This window comes from Ascidiella aspersa, chromosome 2 (genome assembly GCF_963924565.1).
Source record: "Ascidiella aspersa chromosome 2, kaAscAspe10.2, whole genome shotgun sequence".
In the NCBI taxonomy this organism is placed as follows: domain Eukaryota; kingdom Metazoa; phylum Chordata; class Ascidiacea; order Phlebobranchia; family Ascidiidae; genus Ascidiella; species Ascidiella aspersa.
Genome location: NC_139448.1, coordinates 25,977,014 through 25,998,118, shown reverse-complemented (window position 1 = coordinate 25,998,118; position 21,105 = coordinate 25,977,014). Strand labels below are relative to the sequence as shown.

The following is a 21,105-nucleotide window of genomic DNA, read 5'->3' as shown; positions in this document are numbered from 1 at the left end:
TTTTGTTGCTTTTTAGGTATTATTGTGTGTTCCCAAAAACTGCTAGAAAAATAGGTAAACGCAGTAAAATAAAAATGTTTAAACTATAGTTAAAACAAAAAATTGCATTAATTACTAAGTTTTATGACTGTGAATTGACACTGCTTTTATGCTACCTGCCGTGCCATCATTCCTCCGCTGTCGCCTTTACAGGCATCCACACGATGTTTGACATTCCTACCAATGGCACACAACATCGATTTTGAATAATAGAGAGCCTCAACAGTGAGACTTTCCGCGTTTGCATGTTTGGCAGCATCACGGCAACTGAATTAAATAAAAAAATAAGATGTGTGTACTGTTCAGGTTCCTGTTATGATATTAGTAGACACGATCAACATGAGTTCGAATATTCTCATTATATTCGCAGCCCACAAGAGTCCGACTAATGGACCAAAGTAAATATTTGTGTTTTTTTGGAATTTTAGAAAACTGATTGTATGTTTTCGTAACAATCTTGTTATTGATACTAAACTGGTTCAGTTTATCATCTATACAACAGGGCTACACACTACACAGTACAACAACAAACGGTTATCACCTTGGTTTTATAAAAACGCTGACTTGATCATGTATCGGTAGGTAATTATTTCGTTTTTACTAACTCGGAAATATCTCTTACTCGACTCTCTTAAAACCAATGCCGCACAACCAGTGGGCCGCTGCACACTGGTGTACCGTGAGACTATGCCAGATGTGCCGTGGTCCGTGGGGTATAACAGGGGTCGGCAACCTTTTTTGCACTGCGGACCGGTTTAAAACTGAAATTTAACAAATGCTCAATAAAGGAAATTTAATGCAACTTTTTCAATGAACTAATAAAATGCACACGTTGTCGAAAACTATCCCAGAAAAAACATTATTATTGGCGTTTTTGATATATTGTAAATACGTGTAGTTAGATTTTACAAAAAAATGCATTTTAGGATGTTGTGAACGTGCTATGTAGCCTAATATAGCCACATCACATTGGATTGTTTTGAACTTCACGAGTGCCTGGTTAATAGTGATTTTTTATTATAGCAATTATAACCATGGATTATATTTAAACGAAAGACAATGTGTTTTGAAGGTAAATATACATTTAATTGTTTTTGACATTTACGGCTTATACGTAGCCTACGGTTTGGGTTTAAATCAAAATTTTAATCTGGAAACCCTGCTGAGGACCGGCGGTTGCCGACCACTGAGGTAGCCTATAAGACACCGTATTATATTCAACTGGTACTAGTAATACCCAAAACGATAATTATTATCTTCTTGCGGCCTGTGTGTACTTTGTCAGTGAAGACCTAACTAATCTACCATATTAAGAGGGAAGCTCAAGTGGGCATAAACATGTTTAAAATAGTAAGTAAAAAACATATTTCATCCTATCATTTGGGAATTTCTTCGTATATATTCTATATTCTTGTTTTGTCTAGAAACCAATAGGCCTACACATAATTATTGTCTTATAACAATTTACTATTTTTCTTTCCTAATCTCCACCAATCCTTCTTGCAACCGGTTGGGTACTTTTCTAATGCTGGTATAGCCAAAGCCAATGATTGTAAAAAGTGGTGAAGTGCTGTTAGATTGTTCGTCTTTTAATAACCAATCCCCTGAAACATTACAATTTAGGCTTTAAAAAACTATAAACTACTAAACAAGTTAATTGACTACATCATGCAACTATTCCAAAATAAAACAAATGGAAGCAAAAATCTAAAAACTATTTTATCGTTGCATTTCCTGTTATTATGTTGGTTTTCCAGAACAACCATACTTGTATTTGCAGTGTTGTAGGGAATTCTGTCTTTCGGATAAATGCATTGACTTGGATGTGAGTCATTGGGGACTATAGTGTCTTGGGCTAAAACTACAGTAGGTCATGACTTTACTCATGTTTAAAACCTGGAAATGTCCATATTCCTAAGATTTGTGCTTATCATGAGTAGTGTCTTAAAATATTTTAATATGCTTCTTTCTGAGAAACGTGTTCATTTTTTAGTGATCTAAAAATGTTTTTTAAACATTTTGTACATTTTGACTATTAGGCTAAAAACTTTATACTGAATTTGTTGACCAGGTTATGGAAATAATGTATTCTTACACGTAACAGTGTGGATTGTTTTGAAACTGAAATCAAAACCTTCGGCCCGCGCCACGGATCTGACATTCCAATGTAAATCATCCGGTCAACCACCTCTTTTACAAACTGGATACAAAACGCAAATCCGAATCTCATTTATACATTTGGTATAGCATGTTTGCGATTTGAGAGAATCTTTTTCAATTTTGGGGGCACTTTGCATGAATTCATTGTGTGCTTTTATAATAGGTAAACATAGCATCGAAAGTTTACGGGCCCTCTTTAAATTAAACCGTAAACGAGATGAACGAGCATGTTTATCGCTTATATATGACCCCGTGTAGACTCAAATTTTAAACCAAACAGTTTTTTTCTCTAATAAATGTAATTAGACCCGTTTTGAATTGCAAAAAATCCAGTCGTGATTGTAGACTTGGTCAGAAGATTGCCATTACAGACAGAAGCACGTTTTTTGTAAATGAATTTACTGATGACAAATCTAAATTTAGACAAACCTGTTGGTTTTTCGTAAGTTAGCAGTTTCTTCAGAGCAACTGAATATCTTGAACTAAGCCTAACTGGGTCTATTAAAAGATTTTTAATAAAATTTTGCTTCCAAGCCCAGAATGTCCCTAGAAGCCTGGCATAAAATGCTGCATTAAGTAGTTACGGGCTGTTTATTTGTTCGTCTTAGTAGATTGTAACTGTTTATAACACTAATATTTACCTTCAATCTTACATTTTTCTTCATTTGATTCGCTACCATTCAACAAACTTACACCAGTGGATATCTTGCGCAAATGTTTCCCAACACAAGTGTTTCCCATGCAAGGCAGACATACTGGTCGTATGTAAGCTGTATACTCTACCCGACCCCCTGGAGAAACAACTTTCCAACTTCCGTTGACGAAACTAAATTCCTCACCAATTCTTACCTATAGAACACACTTGAGTCATTGTCCTTAAAAAGAAATGAGAAAAATAGTCGTGATTTTTATTACGTCCTTCCAACAGAAAAAAAGGGGCCAGTATAGCCAGCAAAATTTGAGCGATGGACTAACGGGTATTAGATAACTTTAAGACATGTAGGCCTAAAATACTGTATTTTTTAAGTACAATAACTTGATTAGTATGACATATTAACAAAGATTCCGCACTGATTCAACTATCGACAACACCAAGATTGCTATAGTTAAGCAAACTACACAAATTAACTTACCAGAGCTACATCGTTGTCATATTCGTTTCTAACATATGATGGGTGAATAAATACTCTAGATCCTCCGAATAACCTGACCGAAGAGGCTAAAGTGTCCGAATTGTTTAATGGGCGGTGTAACATTCCTAATGTTCACAAATAGTTTGGTAAAATAATGGTGTAACAAAATATATGTTAATATCGCTGGTAATAGTCGATTAAAAAATTGTTTGACACTCATATTCACGTGTTGTTTAAATTAAACCTATCGCATACAATTAGGTCTAAATAGACGTACAATACAAATCGGCACATTACAAATATAGACTGTTTGTCACAGCACACATTTCTATTTTGCATTGTATAATATAACACTACTTACCAAAGGTTAGAAGTAGATTCTTTACGTTTTTGCTGTATCCAAACAAATGAGCTGTCGTAAGTACAAAGTTGTTGTTTATAAGAGATCCAGCACCCAATAGCCAACCGTTATATGTCTGCAAAATATAGGAAAGGACAAACTATTTCTACTGTATATTCCAAGTTTTGTTCTTAGCGTTGTATTTTATCTGCTGAAGAATCGTTCGTTAACTATGTTATATTTATAAACAAAACTGAATTAGAGTTGTAAGGCATTACTCACTCTATATTGGTTGCCGCGCCGACGAGAGAGTATAGTATGCCACGGCCAGGAGCGTTCTTTTGATGGTTTTCCGCTAATTATTCTACCCAAATATTTCTTTTCATCGTAAACGGATTGCCCGCACAAACTGTAGTCCGTTTCTGTGTTGTGCATTTTCAATTAAAATATGACACTAAATCAGTGGTCACGAGATGTTTTGAGATTTTTGATGTGTGCAATGTCAAACCTTGCACAATGCATTAACTGTATTATAGATTTTAGCCTAAAGCCTAAGCAAATTAAGCTATATTAAAAATCTTGCATTTCTAAGTTATAACAAGGGCCCGCAAAAGTCAATAAAGTTAAAATTTTTTAAGGAGCTCGTCTGTCCAGGAATCAAATAATAAAGTCGGTTTTAGCACCTAGGGGGCTGTTTCTAAGAAGTTTATAGGTTAAAATAAAGTTAAAATTTACAATAAAGTTAAAATTTATTAATAAAGTCAAAATTTGTCAAATTATAGCCTTTGACAAAGTTTTTGTGTTTCTTGAGAGTATAGTTTTTGTAAAAATCGTCGTGGAAGCATTGTAAATCAGGAACTGCGACACAATTAAACCATATTAACCCATAAAAGTAGGAAATATGGCATAATGCCCACTTGGATCAGCAGTAGCTTTTATCGCAAATTGTCCATTTTTTTCTTTATTGTTACGTATTTAAAATTTTTTTATAAAACACTTCATCTTCATTAACGTGGTCTTTGCGAAGATCAACAATTTGGATTTTAGAAAAAGCCTACTTCTGTAATACAAAAATTCCTAAGCAAGCTAAAACTATCGCCAAAAAACCGATGCACTTTTTATAATCCATAAAACACCTTGACTTTGCGACAAAATATCACGTTTGGTTCTGAAATCGACAAAATATTATGTTTGGGTAACTGGCATCAATTCAAGGAAGAACTGTGGCCTCTACAAACGAGCAATTCCGTTAGGTTAAAATAAAGTTAAAATTTGATAAAAATAATGTTAAAAAATTGTTTGTTTAGGTTAAAATAAAAATGGCCTTAGTTATAACCATCGTTGTCAGCACCAAAAAGCCGAAATCATTCCTAATTACAGGCCTAATATGTCAATCCACCCTAAGGCATAGCCAAATAAATTCATAGAATTTATTAACCCTTTATAAGCGATATTTTTACCCTTTTTTTTTAACTTTTATTTTAGTTTTCAGAGTAGGCCTACTTCAGGTGCGTCGTTAGGACGATGGCTAATATTTAAGTTATGCGTTGAATCATCTCTATTTTTTTTATAACAGTATCTGTATATGATCGCTTTCTTCGTATGCGAGACATGAATGCCCACTATCTATTAAAAAATTATAATATTAAAGTTATTTACCTAACGCCTATCCGTCTTGTAAGGGTTAGGATCACGGTTTAGTTGTTTTAGAAAGTGTGCCGCGATTTGTGCTTCCTAATGTAAGGCAATATACAACTTTTAGGAACCACAAGCTATATATTCTAAAATATAAAAAGTTTTCCGTCTTAAATTGTTTCAATGATAGGCTAAAGAGGAAAAAATTTATGGCAAATTCGCTATTGTCTAGCAACTTATACATAAATAGTGTTTTCCATAAAAGCGGAAAGAATAAAGCTTATACTTTGCTTGACGGTTCTGAAGAGTCGACAAAGTGGAACACCTCAGCATAATTTAATTGTAACATTGGCCATCTGTAATAAAAACCCGTACCTTGACAAAAAGGTTGCTCTCCACTCCAGGTTCCATCCGATCTGCAAGTTCTACTACTTGTTCCGTTTAAAGTAAAGTCCGGATTGCACACATAGCGTACTGTATCGCGGTAGTTTGTTGCTCCATATACTTGCCCGTTTAATATGGGAGAAGGAGACTGACATGTCACAACTACAAATCCAAGTTTACATCGGTCAAACGGTTAAAGTACTTCAGTTGTGAAAAATACAAAAGATACATTTACTAGCCTTGACAAATCGGAGAAATCCCGCTCCAACGTCGATCTGATCTACATGTTCTTGTTTTACGACCTTGAAGGGTGTACCCAACATTGCAAGTATATTTAATAGTTTGACCATACGTTCGCTTCCCGGTAAATTTTCCATTTCGAATAGAAGGAATCACACATGTGATTGCTATAAACATGCATGATTAAAAACGTATATAAGCACCGTTACTTTTAATTTATATTTTGAAGTTCGTTTATGAAGGCAAATCCTTAGTCATATAATATTAGGCATTACTGCATATTTGAACCGACACCAAACAACGCGTAAAGTTGACAAAAACACCAAAAATTATAGAATATGTTTTACTCTAGAAATAACGTTTTAGTGATATGATATCGGGTATCGAACAGCGCTGCGCAACCGGTATGTCGAGACCATGCCAACAGGTGTATCGCGCAGTTCCTGAGGGATTTCACTTACGTTTTTCAGGGTAAAATCAGTATATTAACACAAAAAAAACACATTTTTTGTGAAATAATCCAGTATAGGTGTAAAAAATTAAGCAAAAATGTAAAAGGCACATGTGTCAGGTATAATTGTTTGGATATGTTGATACCAGTCTTCAAAGTTTTTTGATCCGCTATTGCAAGGGCTGCAATTTTCAGCACTTAAAAGGCTTTAGAATAACCGTAAAACCTCAAAATCAGACGGTAAAAAATGTTACACGTTAACTTTTGGTGCCTTCGGCAGGTTTAATCATAAATAGCTCCTAGAATATTTACTGATGTGGTCCAGGCCAATCGAAATATATTTCGTAGGTTTGCGCTGAATCGTTTCACCTTTGTTGGGGTGCCTCGTAAAAAAGGTTGCGGAGCACAGCCTTAGAACGACATTTGATGGATACTGCGGATCATATTTTAACCATACTCACGATTGCAAGTCGGAACAGAACCACTCCATAATGCATTCGGACTGCAGATTTGATATCGTGCTCCGTTGAGTGTATAACCAATGTTGCAAACGTAGATTGCTATGCTGCCAATACTAGTCGAGTACTCTATTTTGCCGTTTTGAATTGATTCCAGCTCACTGCAAAGACGTTCTGCACATATTGGTTGTAAGTCAGACTTGTTTTCAAGCCGGAAAAACTCACTATTGTATGAAAACAATTGACAAAAAAAATTTTGGAAAAAAAACGTCGGTCTTTACTTTAAGTTTCATTTATTGAATCAAAGTAACACCGTTTTCCCTTACTTTGACAACGCGGAGCCTCGTCGCTCCATGTACCGTCCGAGTTGCAAGTTCTGTTGTGAAAGCGTCCCATAATTTCATATCCATCGTTGCAATGATAAGTAACCGTTTCTTCGAAAGTATTGTTTCCCTTTATGTAACCGTGCTTGATTGGTGGCAGGTTAAAACATGAAATCGCTGAAATCACAAGTTGAGCATTTTATGGCATTTTAATCTAAATTAAAAAAAAACATTTATAGAGTTTCTGTGATAAGCTTCGTTATTGCGCCCTTTTGATGAAATAACTTGTTTTAAATCAAAAAGATCAGTCTATATGTATTTTTTCTACTATTAAATTTACGCAAAATCTATAAGCCTACGGTGGCATGTGGGTGGTTGATTGCTCCAGGTGGCGTTTGTTTGGCAGGTAATATACCGTAAACCAACCAATTGGTATCCTGGATTGCATAAGAAGATTGTAATACCGCCAACATCTCGATCTGTTTCAACTAATCCGTTCGGTAAACTTTGAATGTTATTGCATCGAGACTCTGCAAAAAATTATAACGTTGGATATAATAAACACACTATGGGTATCAAGTCTAAAATTATGGTAAAATTTGTGTAATATTTTCTTCTTTTTTTAATTCAGAGCCACACATTGGCTGGTTATTTTTCTATCAAAAAATTAAAACACACTTGAAGTTATTTTTTCAGTAAATGTTTTCTATTGGATAGTAATCTATACCTTTTTATTCTGTTCGCCAACGTCAAGTTTGAACAATTTAAGTGCTAAAAAAAAATCAAGATACGTTGGGGTTACGAAACGTAGATAATACAATACAGAATGCGTGATTACGAACAGTAGAATTACAAGCATTGGTGATAAGTACAAACCAAATTTACTTTCACACTTAGGTGGCTTTCCGCTCCATCGCTTATCTGATCTGCATTGTCTGGTGCTATTTCCAACGAGGAAGTATCCATTAGAACAAGTGTACGTTACCGATTTGTTGTAAGTGCGATCGCCCTTAATATGGCCGTTTGGAAACGGAGGTAGGTCAGAACAGATCGCAACTACAGTGCAAAACCGATAACAAATATTTAATTACAATTAAATAATATTCCAATGCTGTGAAATAGTTTACTTCGTTATGGATGTATAAATTAAATATGAATAAACTAGTAAGGAACGAAAAGGTGTCGTTTCCTACCTGGATTGTAGCAGGATTTTCCGCATAAGCCATCGCACAAACACCGTTTCAGCTGACCTTTGCAATCAGCATTAGTTTGACAAGGCTTGCGGCATTTGCGGCCCGGTTCTATAGCTTCTGGATTTGAAAAACAAATTTCTGGAAAAAGATTTACTGCATAAGCAATTAAGTAGAAGTCAACGATCCTACAATGAAAGTCATTAATTCTCCATCAGACGTAACAGATGATTGGAAATTCTTGTTGTAAATTAAACCTAACAATCATTTCTAACCCGCTGTGTCACCTAGCTTGGTTTTATGTTTTTGTGATGCTTAACCAACTGATATGAGTTAAAAAACTGTTTTCTACGCAACAGTTGTTTTGAGCATACGACAAAGGTATGTGAATACCTCACAGAATACGCTTCTGAGATAGAAGATATATTTTCTCATTGTTTTATACCAATAAAGTAAACCACCTATCGAACTTTGAAAATAAATTCAAGCTTGATTTTATTTTTTTAACGAACATTACCGTCGTTAGTACTTGCAACAGTATTTCCAGTCGACTTGAACATGGTTTTCTTAATCCAAGGTAAAACAGTAAATATATTGGTGTAAAAACCAGGATAATCTGTATTTCCACAAGGTGCTCCCCAACTGACGATGCCATATTGTACCCAGCAGCTTTCATGTGTGAATCGATTAACAATCTGCAATATTTTAAAATGACGGCTATGTTATTAAGAACAAATAGCAGATCCAACCAACATATTGCACTTAAACCCTTTTTGTTGTTTGTAGTACCTTTCATTTACAAAATATATACTACATAAAACCAACAATGAAAAGCAGCCTACACGAGTGGATCAAGTGGCGAACTGCATGACCAGGATTAAATATTCAGTACTGGCCCTTATAGTTATTAAAAAACATACGTTTGTAACAAAAAATATATTAAAATAATGCATGCTTCTTCTTTTAACGAATGCGTTAATCGATGCTTTCAAACCAGCAGGGGTATAGGGCAGTGTTTCTTAATCTGGTGAATGGTGAACCGTCAGAAATGCTTTTTTTTGGCTTTTTGTAATAGTGAAGTTGGTTTGCACTGAGTGTATATTACAAAAAAATTGGTGACTGTGTTTTGTGCTTTTGTAGCTTTATATCTCTGGACTCGAGGAATTGTAGATTTTCAATGGTAAAACTTAGCTTGAATTGAACTTCACAAAAATCAAAACAACCTAAGTCATTTTGTACTGTTATATATAGATGATATAGTTTAATCATATCATGAACAAGGGTGAATGAAATCTGGAGATATATATATGCTAGGGGTGAACAAAACTAAGAAAGTTTAAGAAGCACTTGTATAGGGTGTAACTCAAGTGATCTGCGAGTTTTAAAATGATAGACCTCCACCTCCTGTTTTCTGTAAGATCGGGACGTAGTAACAATTCGGTGACTTAATAAATAGTAAAAAAAAACATAATTATGTGAGACATGAGTGATATTATCTTATATACAAGCTAATATTTACATTGACAGTAAATTTCATGTATATACATTATTTTGTTCTTTTATAATATAAAAGTATCTGATTGTGTGTCAAAAATGACATTAAAAGTACGTCGTAAAAGGTTGTCCTGATTTTAAGAAGAAAACAAATAGCATTTTATTTATTGAACTTCACCTCTCTTACTAATGGACCTCCACTATCCCCTTTGCAAGCGTCGACAGGGTTGTGCCTTGACCCTCCAAGTGCACACAACATACGTTCTGTGAACTTAAAAGTTTGTTTGCGCTCATTGCTCATTGACGAGACTGCCATTGTACACCTGCGACCAAACGTTACGTAATTGCGGTATAAACGAAGAGGAAAACAATAATTTAGTTATGGTGTAAACGAAGGAAAATGTAACTGAATAGTTATAAAGCATCGTTTTAAAGGTCGAACTCAAAATATGGAAATCAGGTGCTACCGTTATATACTAAATTGTATTACAATGATGACAAACACTTAAAATATTTTTTTGTCTTAATACAGTTTGAATTGTTGTTTAATAGTGTTAAGCCTACCGAATTATCGTTACAAAGTTCAAATTGTTGAGAAATATGTTAAGAAGTAGGCTATAAATGGAATCACACTTCAAATAATTATGCATGGTGTAGTTATATATAAAATAACATAAAACTCAAATAAACTTTTGAGTTAAGCGAACTTCAGGAAGTTGATTAATTATTATCGTCCAATGGTTTTGATTGATTTTCCAATTGTTTGAAATTAGTTACAATAAACGCATCCCTTAAATTGCTTACTTCTCCTTTGATTTCACCCGGATTGCTCCTTGACGAAGAACGTCAGAATTAAACCAACTATCAGCGCTCGTCACTCCGAACCCCGTGACAATGTCCAAACTGCGATTTCGAATGCTGGACATGTAGGCACCTCAAACAAACACAGGTTTAGTAGCTCGAAATTTAAGAATCCAAATCATTAGTATTAAAACTACGATTCGGGATAAAATCTATTTTGTTTGAGCAATGAGCTGGCGAAGGTTGCCGGGAAATAAGGAGACTTTTCATTTATCTAAAGTATGAAACATTCAGACACAATGTGTTAATAACTGAGATCTAGCCCTTCTGAAGCTGCTTTTTGACCAACGATTACGGCTTACGTATAATTAGTACAGCGAAAGCCATTACAGACTCACCGAATCTGTTGATCTATGATGCAAGCAGGACAAGCTAGAAAATAACTAGCCTCCAGTGAGGTTCGAACTCACGACCTCCGGTCAAGCCGGGACCCTCGCTCTACCAATTGAAATATACGGGCTCAGAAAGGAACGAGTCGAGAAACAACCATTCTCCAATGCTTGCTCAATCCGTTAGTACAAACAACTTCATTTTCATCTAAAGTATTTATTGTTTTTTTTCTATTCCATTTACACTGCTATTGTTTCTGTAAGAGTCACTAAACAAAGTTTACCTTCCATCCGGCATCTATCGTGCTCCCGGGTGTTAGGTGATAACACAAGCTTGCTTAAGCAGTTATTAGGCGAACATGGAAGACAAACTGGTTTAACGAACTCTCCGTAATCCACCCAACCGACATTTTGCAGTGGTTGAAACACCTCTCCGTGCCTGATATATTCCCTTCCAATTCTTATCTACATGTGCGTAAAAAAGATGTAATCGTAGTAAAACATGAAACGTTTAATAATAGCTTGGAAGTCAGCTAACTTACCAGAGCAACATCGAAGTCTAAGATTATGTAAGAACTGTTAAATTGCTTGTATTCAGGATGAAGAACAATCCTTTCGGCTAAAAACGCCTTTGGCTTTTCATTCTCCAAGTTTCTTTTATTGGTCCCTGAAAAAAAAATCACTTTATGGTAAATAGGGATTATAAATGGAGTTTCACGCTACGTAGGTAAAAGCTTTTTTCGCAGTTTGAAAAAAACATTGGTTAATATTTCAAAAGTGAGTGATATTGTTTGTAGTTTTAAACTAAATTTTCGTTATATATTTATTTCGGCAGTGCACTTGAGACAATTTTCTGCAAAAAAGCGCCCTGGTGTGGAATTTGTTAGTTTTTTGTCGCTCTACTGTAAAACTAACGAGAAAGAGCTGTGCGCTTGCTGTTTGAAATTTAAACAAATGAAAGTAATTTAGTTAATAAAACCTAATAAATCCAAGAAAAATGAATTAGATCTTGCATTGTTTTTCACGAAACATTTGATTGTATCGATTTCTTTTGCGAACATTTGTAAAATGAATTTTAGAAAAAAAAATTTAGTAAACTTAATTTTATCTTGCGATTTTTTTAATAATATTATTCAAGGCTACTTTTTCTTTTGTCCAACAAACTATTAGAAAATAGTTTGGACAAAATATATATAGTGTACGTTAAGTTGATCACACACCTAATCAACCCTGGAATTTAGTTTTATTATGTTTTCTTCTTACTCACCCATTACCAACCAGTGACTGGGAATTTTATTTCTACCGACGAAGTCGTTAAAGATGTGCGCTGCTGTGAGAACCCACTGATGATTGACTAGCGAACCTCCTCCGATATATCCGTTTAGAATCTCCATATTAAAAAAAAAACATTTTTTAATTTAACTTTTAGTGTGTAAATTTTTCACCACGTATAAGAGTATGACACCACACACAGCAAGATAATTACATGATTAGCACAAGCAAAACAATAGCGAAAGAAGAAATTTATGTCCACTACATAGAACAAGGCAGCAGAATCCTAGAATAGCTCATTCAATGTATTTTTTTATTTTTTGGATTTTGTAGAATAAATTTACGCATAAACTTCTTGAATGGGAAGATACATTTTTAGTATGGATCCTAAATACAGAGACTTGCCAAACACCTGAAAATGTTCCGTTATATATTAATATAATAACTTACGAAAACAAATTTATTGTTATGGTAATATATATTAGGACTTTTATTGCAAATACTCTTAGGTAATAGGGGACCTACTGACTTCACGAACGACTGTCGTGATAAACAGTCCATAACGGAAGATGTTATCAAATTGCTCATGGACTGACTTAAACCATATGCTTCTTACACTAAGTGGTGATGATACCACCTCTCCGAAAATGACGAAAAGATTGGTAACTTTGTTCTCCACAATCCTTATAGTTCAGGTGGCGAACGTGGTAATAATATTGTAAAATTTCTGCATCTCGAATTATAATAAACCTTGGTTTCAAAATCAATTAAATGGGTTGTTCGTGCAATTTGGTGTTAATGATTGTGTAAAATTCAGTCGCGACAAATAGAATTTAAACAAATTTTAAAAACCATAAACATTTGCAGGACAGATTAAACAGCAGTTTTCTTAATTACTACACTTCGTTGATTTGAGATAGACAAGTGAGTCAATTTTGTTACTCATTTGTACACATTATATTTTCGTCGCATTAGCTATATTCTCAATGCACAATTTTAAATGATTAGAGTAGCTATATCAAACTTTCTCGTCTGCGCAATAATTCTTGCACCGTGGCGTCTGCTGTAAAATCACGCCGTTGCAGATTTTAAACAAATTAAACAAAAACAAAACTTACATTCGGAGAAGAGTTGTTTTTGGAAATCAAAACGTGCCAGGGCCAAGCTCCTTTTTTTGCTTCCGAACCCGAATAAATTTTTGCAACTGAAGACAAACTTTTTTTAAGTTTTTGCAGGTTGCCAGCCTTTCCACAACTAGATATATTTAACGAAGGCTCTGCAAAACAATTAGTTTCATATCAGCCAAACATAATATGATGACCAGGGGCGAGTTTATTTTTGGGGGTATTTAGGGAAGCGCTGACGTAACGTTACACCTATACATGATGTCATAGGCCTAATGAAGAATATCATACACTGCGCTTAATTGTATTAGATTAGCTAGGTGTTACAATACGAAAGTTACAAATACATTATATATTGTGTTGTAAAATGTTAATAGTTGTACGTATTTCGCGACTTGCATTTAAGTATTTTGTACACTGTGATGGAAATGCACGGTGCGCATTGAAGGTTTATTACCTTTGCGTTTTGGAATTAGCGAAGACTCTTCATCATCCAATCCAAACGGAGGTTGAGAGATACTCAAGTGGCTTTCAGAGGAAAGTAGTTTAAGGAAGCCACGTTTAAGCCTTCTCAAAAGGAGCTTGCACCCGTCGCATGTAAAGTGGACAAAAAACTAAGAGGAACAGAATTATTGTCTTACAAGTTTTCTTAAAATACTTGACGAAGATGTAATATTTACCGTAGGAATGTTTGCACGGAAAATAGAATGCATTTTTGTCATATAGCCCAATGTTGTTTCGTCAACTCTGGTTTGCTCTGGTATAATATAAAACATATACAAGACTGGTAAAATCTACGATAGTAATATATAACAAACAATGTACAACCACAGTCCATATAAAGATCATAACAAACCGTTTAATAGAAAAAAAACAAGCCTTGGTTTCATCCGACTATCGACCTCGTTGAACGACTTTTCAATAGTTTCTGACAATTTTGCTACTCCTTGACGAATTAAACTTACTCTTCCCAATCGATCACGAATATTCTCTGCAGAAACCATAGTTACAATATTAAACAAATTTTGTTGCATTACGTGTGGCAAGGATGACCAGGAAATTACAACAATAAGCGTTTATTTTTGTTTTAACAACTAACACTCAACGAAAGGCGTCTATTACCTTTCTGGGATGTTTGTTTACTATTTTACATTGTTTTGTGTCTTTTGGCGCTATTGTATTCTTTAGGCCAGTGGTTCTCAAACTTTTATGCTTCGTGGCCCCCTTTCAAAGGCTCTCAACCCTCGTGGCTCCCTTTGAAAGGCTCTCAACCCCCATGCCCACCTGCTTGTAAAAAAAACCTAGCAAACTATTTAACGTGTTTTCACTTGTTTGACTTCTTCATGTATGTAAAAAATATAGCCATTAACTAACAAATAAATGCGCTTACTTTCTAAAAAATTAATAAATCAGTCAATTAGTAAATTGAACTTAAATTAACTTAGTTAGTCATTACAAAGCTTGTTCTTGGACTTCGCCAAAGTATTTTTATATTCACAACATTCGTCGATGATTTCTCGATTTTCGTTTTATTAATGCATTACTATTACTTGACGAATGACCTGTAGTGTACATAACCTCGCTGTAAATTGGCCTAAAATTGACCTAAAATTAACCTTGAGTAAAATTGACCCTGCAGCTGTAGCGTACTTAATGCGTTATACGATAGAATATTTCATTTTCAACTTTCCGCCCTTTAGAGAAATTTCAAAACCTCTGTACCTTGCATTACACGTTAGTTGCTCGGCTAACAGCACAAATAAACGGATCGAATATTCTACTTTAAACATCCCTACTGACGAGTCCAAAAATGTGTCAGAAAAATGTGTTTGAAAGCGTTACAAAAAAGGTTACCATCCATGAGAGTTAAGCCCGTGGCCTCCCAATGACCGCTCCGTGCCCCCCGAGAGGGTCCGAGGGCCACGTTTGAGAACCCCTGCTTTAGGCCTTTGATAAAGCGCGAAACAACTTCGAGTCGTTAGTAAATATCGGTTTGTTGGCTTTTACTAGATCCGTATAGGTATAGGCTTAGATACGGAAGGGAAACTCTTATATTCATTTTTTGGTACCTTTATCTTTAGAAATTCGAGACATCGTATTGACAATTTGTGTTGTTGAATAGACTTTCTCTTTGACTTGTTGCAGCACTACGCTTTTTGCAGCAAACATAATAATTCCTACACGGTGCTCACTGATCGACTCGTTTAATACCTGTTAAACAAACCATGCATGATATTCCGATGATACAGTAAATGTAATGAAGGGCATATATACAGTTATTCAACAGGAGGTTTGCTCTATTTTCCATATCGAGTGTGTTTATCTGGTTTGGTAATTGTAATAGACATTTGTATTTTTCATTTTTAGTTTTTAAGAGCAGGGTTCCCCAATAGAGTTCCAGCAGGTGAGGGCACCAGGTTGACCGTAAGGACCACCTTATGATAAACAAACTGTAAGGATATAATAATATCTAGTCCTGCGGAACTGGAAAGTCTCCAAAAGACAAATATATTTAAATCTATTTCAACGCGGTTTGATATCACCTTTTGTAGAAAGCTTTTTACAATAATTGGAAGGTTGTCCATCAGATAATCGTTTTCATCTCCCGACGAAGCGTCAATAACAAAGTACAGCTCTGTTGAGCCTGAGCCTCCCGATGAACGATCGGGACTTTGGTCGTAAGATTTTCGAAAAAATGTTTCCACGTCGGATTGGATCCTTTCAATTCCGTTGAGTGACTGTGATCTGTAATCTGGATCTGGGGCAAGAAGAATAAAAGAAACTAGTAAATGTTGTGGTTGTGGTATTTTAATCGATTATGAGATATATAATCTGCTGTAGGTATACGCTGAAAGACTTTCGAACCTATGGAATCTCACGCAGTCAAGAAAATGTAGAAGAAATATTCTTTCTTACGGATCTGATGATATTTAGAATGTTTAAATAAACAGGTATAAGGCATTAAATAATTTCGTAAATTTTTACTTTTTATTTGCCGTACACATCAGTTACTGTACAGAAAAAAACAAAACAAACAAACATGTATAAAATGACAAAAAGGTGGCTAAAATGTAAATATTATGTAAAACCGCCTGTGAAATTCTCAAACACCTGTAGAGTGTAGAGTCCATCAACTCACAACATAGAATGGCAACAAACGATAATTAGCTTGAAAAAAACGAGGAGAGAAAAGAGAGATAAGCACGCAACTGATTAGAATTTTATCATCCGGTGTGGTTGAGCTGGAATCAGCTATGCTTATTGCATTGCGGACCGGATTAAAACTGACATTATATCACGGACTGTCCTTAAAAATGGTATTTTACGTAGTAAGCGGACCGGTAACGAACTCCTCGCGGTTGGGCATTTTATCTTTAAAGATATCCAGAAGCTTGGCTGGTGTAATTTGTACGAAAACAACATTAAAGCAATAGTCTAAATGCGGTACGGCAATACGTTGATCTCACAGCGCCACAAAGGCGTAGCTCTGTCGTTGTTGGCTATTAACAATTAAACCGAGTTGAGCGATGGACCTTTCAACGTGAGAAAAACTTGTTTTTAGTTTGACCGACATACCGCTTGTTCCACTTTTGACAGGTGGCAACATAAATGCCATAATTGCTGCATGTTAAATTTTAGCCTAGCTGCACACTACGTATAGGTGTTGTTAAAAGAGTAAAGTGTGTGGCACCATCGTTTGGTGTTTGTAAAAAATGCCACTAAGATCGCATTTCCCACATTTGGTACAACTGATAATACCTGTATTCATACGGAAATATTGATTTATGTAAACTTTGAACGTATATTTTTATAAACATAAAGCATTTCTTTTGTTTAATACCTGTTTTTATAAACCGTCTAAATATCACCGCTATATAATTTACATATGTGCTTTTAGTATAGTTACTGTAATTTATTATCCTATATATTTTGCATTCACGTTGCAAAACAACTAAGGAATATAGCCTACCAACTAAAAAATTACGAAAATTTTTTTGTCGAAATGTTTTGCTACCCAGAACTAGAAATAACAAAATTATTTAAGACAAGCGCTATCGGACGTTTTGCGTTACTTTAAAAGAAAATCTTCTCGTCCATTAAACTGAACTCACTGATGCACTTGGGAGCGGCGCCTCCACTCCACTGAAGAAAATACAAGCACTCCTGCGTTTGATCTCCCACCATCAAGTAACTGTCATCGCACTCAAACTGAACAAGGCTTTTTACACTGAAGTTGGCCTGCGACTTTATACGGCCGTTTATAGGGACTCCCGGATGTGGACAATTTGCCGCGTTGTTCATGTTGCCAGAATCTAAGTATTAAAATAAGTATAAGACAAGCCAAAAAAATGACGCTAGATGAGAAGTTTTGGCGATAATGCGAAGCCCTGTGCTAAAAGACACACTTAAAAACAAAAGTACAATATTTTTAAAAATTGTGTTTAAATTTAAGAGAGAGTATTTATATAGGAGAAAAAGTTAATTAAACCTAAATTTTCTCAGAACTTTAATTAATTTGATTGATTTCACATTGGCGAAGAAACTCTGAAGTTTGTAATCAAACGTAGAACAAATTACAAAGCCCATACTACTAGCTAGCTTTTGGTAAACGTTTGAGATTTAGCTTTGTTCAAGTTACATCTTTATTTTTGTAAGGAATTGTAATTTAATATTTTATTTTTGTTAAGCTGTTAAACGACACCTTTTAACGAGCAAACAGTGGGTTTTCCGCTCCAGGTTCCATCCTCTTCGCAAGTTCTATTCGGATCACCCAACAGGTTGTGGGTTGGAGGACAGGTGAAGGTAAAGATTTGTCCGACGTAAAAAGGACCGGGAAAATAGTCTTTGATTCCTCCACCCATGCTTACCATAGATGGCAGAGGGTCACTGCATTCAATTTCTGCAAGAAAGATTATGGCAAATGCGATTTAAACGAGATGTTTACCAACGCTTTCTTACTAAAGAGTTCTGCTTAAATCCACTTTTTTAAGGTAGAACAAAAAAAAATTTAGTTTTCAAATTTAGTGTATAGCAAATAATTCAAGTTTAAACCAAGGCCAAGAAGTTGAAACGTTTCTGTAATATTTTTTGTTGCAGCACTTATCGTTTTGTTGGGATTTAAACTAGTGGCTCCCAACATATAAACTGTTGCTACCAGGCATAGTAATACAAATGAAAAAACAGCTCCTCTGGTAATTTGAATTTTCGACCAACGTTTTGGCAAGCTATTCAAACCGCCTTCGTCAAGGTGAATGACACTGAACGCTTGTACAATAAACGGAAAACAAATTGTTTTGAGTATAACCTCATTAAAAGGGCAAGCTTTTAAACTGGTCATGAGACCAAAGTTATGGAATCAACTTTGCTGAATAATAATGAAAAGCAGCACCTCTTGTAATTACTCTACCGGCTCCTGTGGTAACAATTACCAAATAACCTGTTTTTGATTATTATTACTTTGCCGGTTAATGTTTCAATACAACCTTTATGTGTTGCGGAAGTAAATAACAGAGAGCATATATAGCGCATTGGGACGAAATGATAAACAAGACAAAGGAATTCTACACATTAGTCATAACTAAGTAGCCTACGGCGAATATTGTTTCTCCTAAAATGTGAGTAATTTTGACGTATTATACCGTGGAAGTAAATAACAGAGAGCACACATAGCGCATTGGAACGAAATGATAAACAAGACAAAGGAATTCTACACATTAGTCATAACTAAGTAGCCTACGGCGAATATTGTTTATCCTAAAAGCACATTGGGACGAAATGATAAAGAATTCTATACACATTAGTCATAACTAAGTAGCCTACGGCGAATATTGTTTGACTTAAAATATGAGTAATTTTGACGTATTACAAGGAATACAGTAATTTAAACAGCACTGTAGTATCAAGAAAATAATTGCAAAAAAATAACAAGCAGTATATTATCACAATAGCAAATAGAATAATTTCAATATCTGCCGACACGTGTATAACTCACGTTGCTCTATTGAAGACATAATACAGTTAAAATGTTGTTCGATGCAATTTAAAACTAAATTTTAATAATCTTTTTAAATGAATGACAACTTAGCAACGCTCATTACAGTTTAGCGAATTACACTAACCTCGACAAACCGGTAGATTTCCGTCGTAGATACCTGACCCGGTGCACTTTCGCGAGGGCGAACCATAGTACAAGTAGAATCCTCTGTCACAGAAGTAGTGGGCCATTTTTTTCAATCCCGAACCTGTGTATCGGATGGTGGCATTTGCAACGATGCCCGCCGATCCGCAATCCACGTCTACAAGAATAAAAGTAAACAAAAACAGGAAAGATAGTGAAAATGATCAGTCGAAATATTATTACCTTTTCTAGATTTTTTTTCAGTTTAGTACAGCCATAATGATTAGTAACAATTAAATGGCACCAAAAACATATTTTATTTCTCAATTTCGAATTGTTTTAACCTATTGTATAGGTTCTAAAAATATGTTTACTTGGATTAGTGCAGGATCTCCCACAGTGCCCGTCACACAAGCATTTCTCGCTTTGTGAGCAGTCTTGATCTACCAAACACTCCACACCACAAGCTATGCCGAGTGAAATTACTTTCCAAATGTTACGAGACTTGCAAGAACCTGTAATGTCAAGTACATGTACTACCATTATAACAACTCTGTATAGCAGGAATTGGTCTTGTATTTCGTGTTTTGTTTCAAACCTAACTACACGGTTCAAAACTACAATATTTATACTCACGGATGCATCGGGATTGTCGAAGGTTAGTCCAGTTTCTCTTTCCATGACACATATGCTTGACGGGGTTGTAAAGATGGAAACCCGGTAGACATTCGTAGACTGCTAAATCGTTGTAGCGATACGGGGGATTTTTGATAATAGATAACAGACCTTGATTTGTTTCGCGGTGAATTCGAATTTGACTCATATGCGGAATTGCCGGGGGTAACGAACAAAAATTTTCTATGTAAGAATATAAAGGTAATTTGACCCTCGTCTACAGAAAAGTTGTACTTTGCTGAGAATTATAGGCTATGTAACCTATTTACTGTAGACGCATACTCAAAATTAAGAACTCTGTGGCAACATCCGAAAGCTTGATGTATTCGCTATTTATCTTTACAAAACAAGCATTACCTTCATTAATGCACGAAAGCCCACATTCATGATCACAAATGCAAATCTTTGACCCTTTACACCTTTTGTCTCCTTGTCCGTAGCACAACTTGCGACAAGGTCTTCCCGCAGCGTCAGCTTTACTTTTGCTTCGTGGCAGACACTTACCTTTAAATATCAAACCAACGTCAACACAATTGTTTTGTATTAGCTATTTAACTTCTTACCAGAATTACTTTGACTTGTAGAGTGACTAGCGTCAAACAACAACACAAACACAAGAGAAATTACTTGAAGATGCATTACGAGTTCCTCACCAACGCGCTACTAGACAAAAATTTTGATTATGCGACTATGGTCCTTAAGTACACTTAACCTTACTGAACAAATAGCCCCGCGGCGCATTTGATTATTTTTTCGGAATTAGTTGCTGGTTAAAATAGGCAAGCAAATATCAGCGGCCTTGTTTTGTCATGTTTTGTTAAAGTAAAACATTACTGCATTTTTAACAATAAATTATTTAACTTTACACTAACAGAAAAA

The 21,105-nt window shown here is 35.2% G+C and overlaps 1 protein-coding gene across 1 annotated transcript; it reads right to left on the bottom strand.

Moving 5' to 3' along the window:
* Positions 1-5,925: 5,925 nt before the first annotated feature.
* LOC146164523 (sushi, von Willebrand factor type A, EGF and pentraxin domain-containing protein 1-like) lies at positions 5,926-20,869 on the bottom strand. The gene is made up of 24 exons (XM_083380748.1): positions 20,790-20,869; positions 20,584-20,730; positions 20,188-20,409; positions 19,553-19,729; positions 18,136-18,333; positions 17,546-17,746; positions 15,977-16,191; positions 15,503-15,644; positions 14,290-14,424; positions 14,114-14,190; positions 13,891-14,047; positions 13,428-13,585; positions 12,305-12,425; positions 11,580-11,704; positions 11,322-11,502; positions 10,652-10,781; positions 10,026-10,170; positions 8,871-9,048; positions 8,357-8,494; positions 8,049-8,219; positions 7,523-7,693; positions 7,167-7,340; positions 6,844-7,014; positions 5,926-6,098 (listed from the first exon to the last, which is right to left on the bottom strand). The coding sequence occupies exons 1-24, from the start codon at positions 20,863-20,865 to the stop codon at positions 5,926-5,928; spliced, it is 3,783 nt and encodes a 1,260-aa protein (XP_083236874.1). The 5' UTR covers positions 20,866-20,869.
* Between the last annotated feature and the right edge of the window lie 236 nt (positions 20,870-21,105).

Coding starts and splice junctions, on each gene's coding strand:
- LOC146164523 (XM_083380748.1), bottom strand. CDS start 20,865: ATGCATCTTCAAGTAATTTCTCTTGTGTTTGTGTTGTTGTTTGACGCT. Junction 17,747..18,135: donor CACTGTTTGCTCGTTAAAAG/GTGTCGTTTAAC, acceptor TTTAATACTTAG/ATTCTGGCAACATGAACAAC. Junction 7,341..7,522: donor TCAACCACCCACATGCCACC/GTAGGCTTATAG, acceptor TTGTGATTTCAG/CGATTTCATGTTTTAACCTG.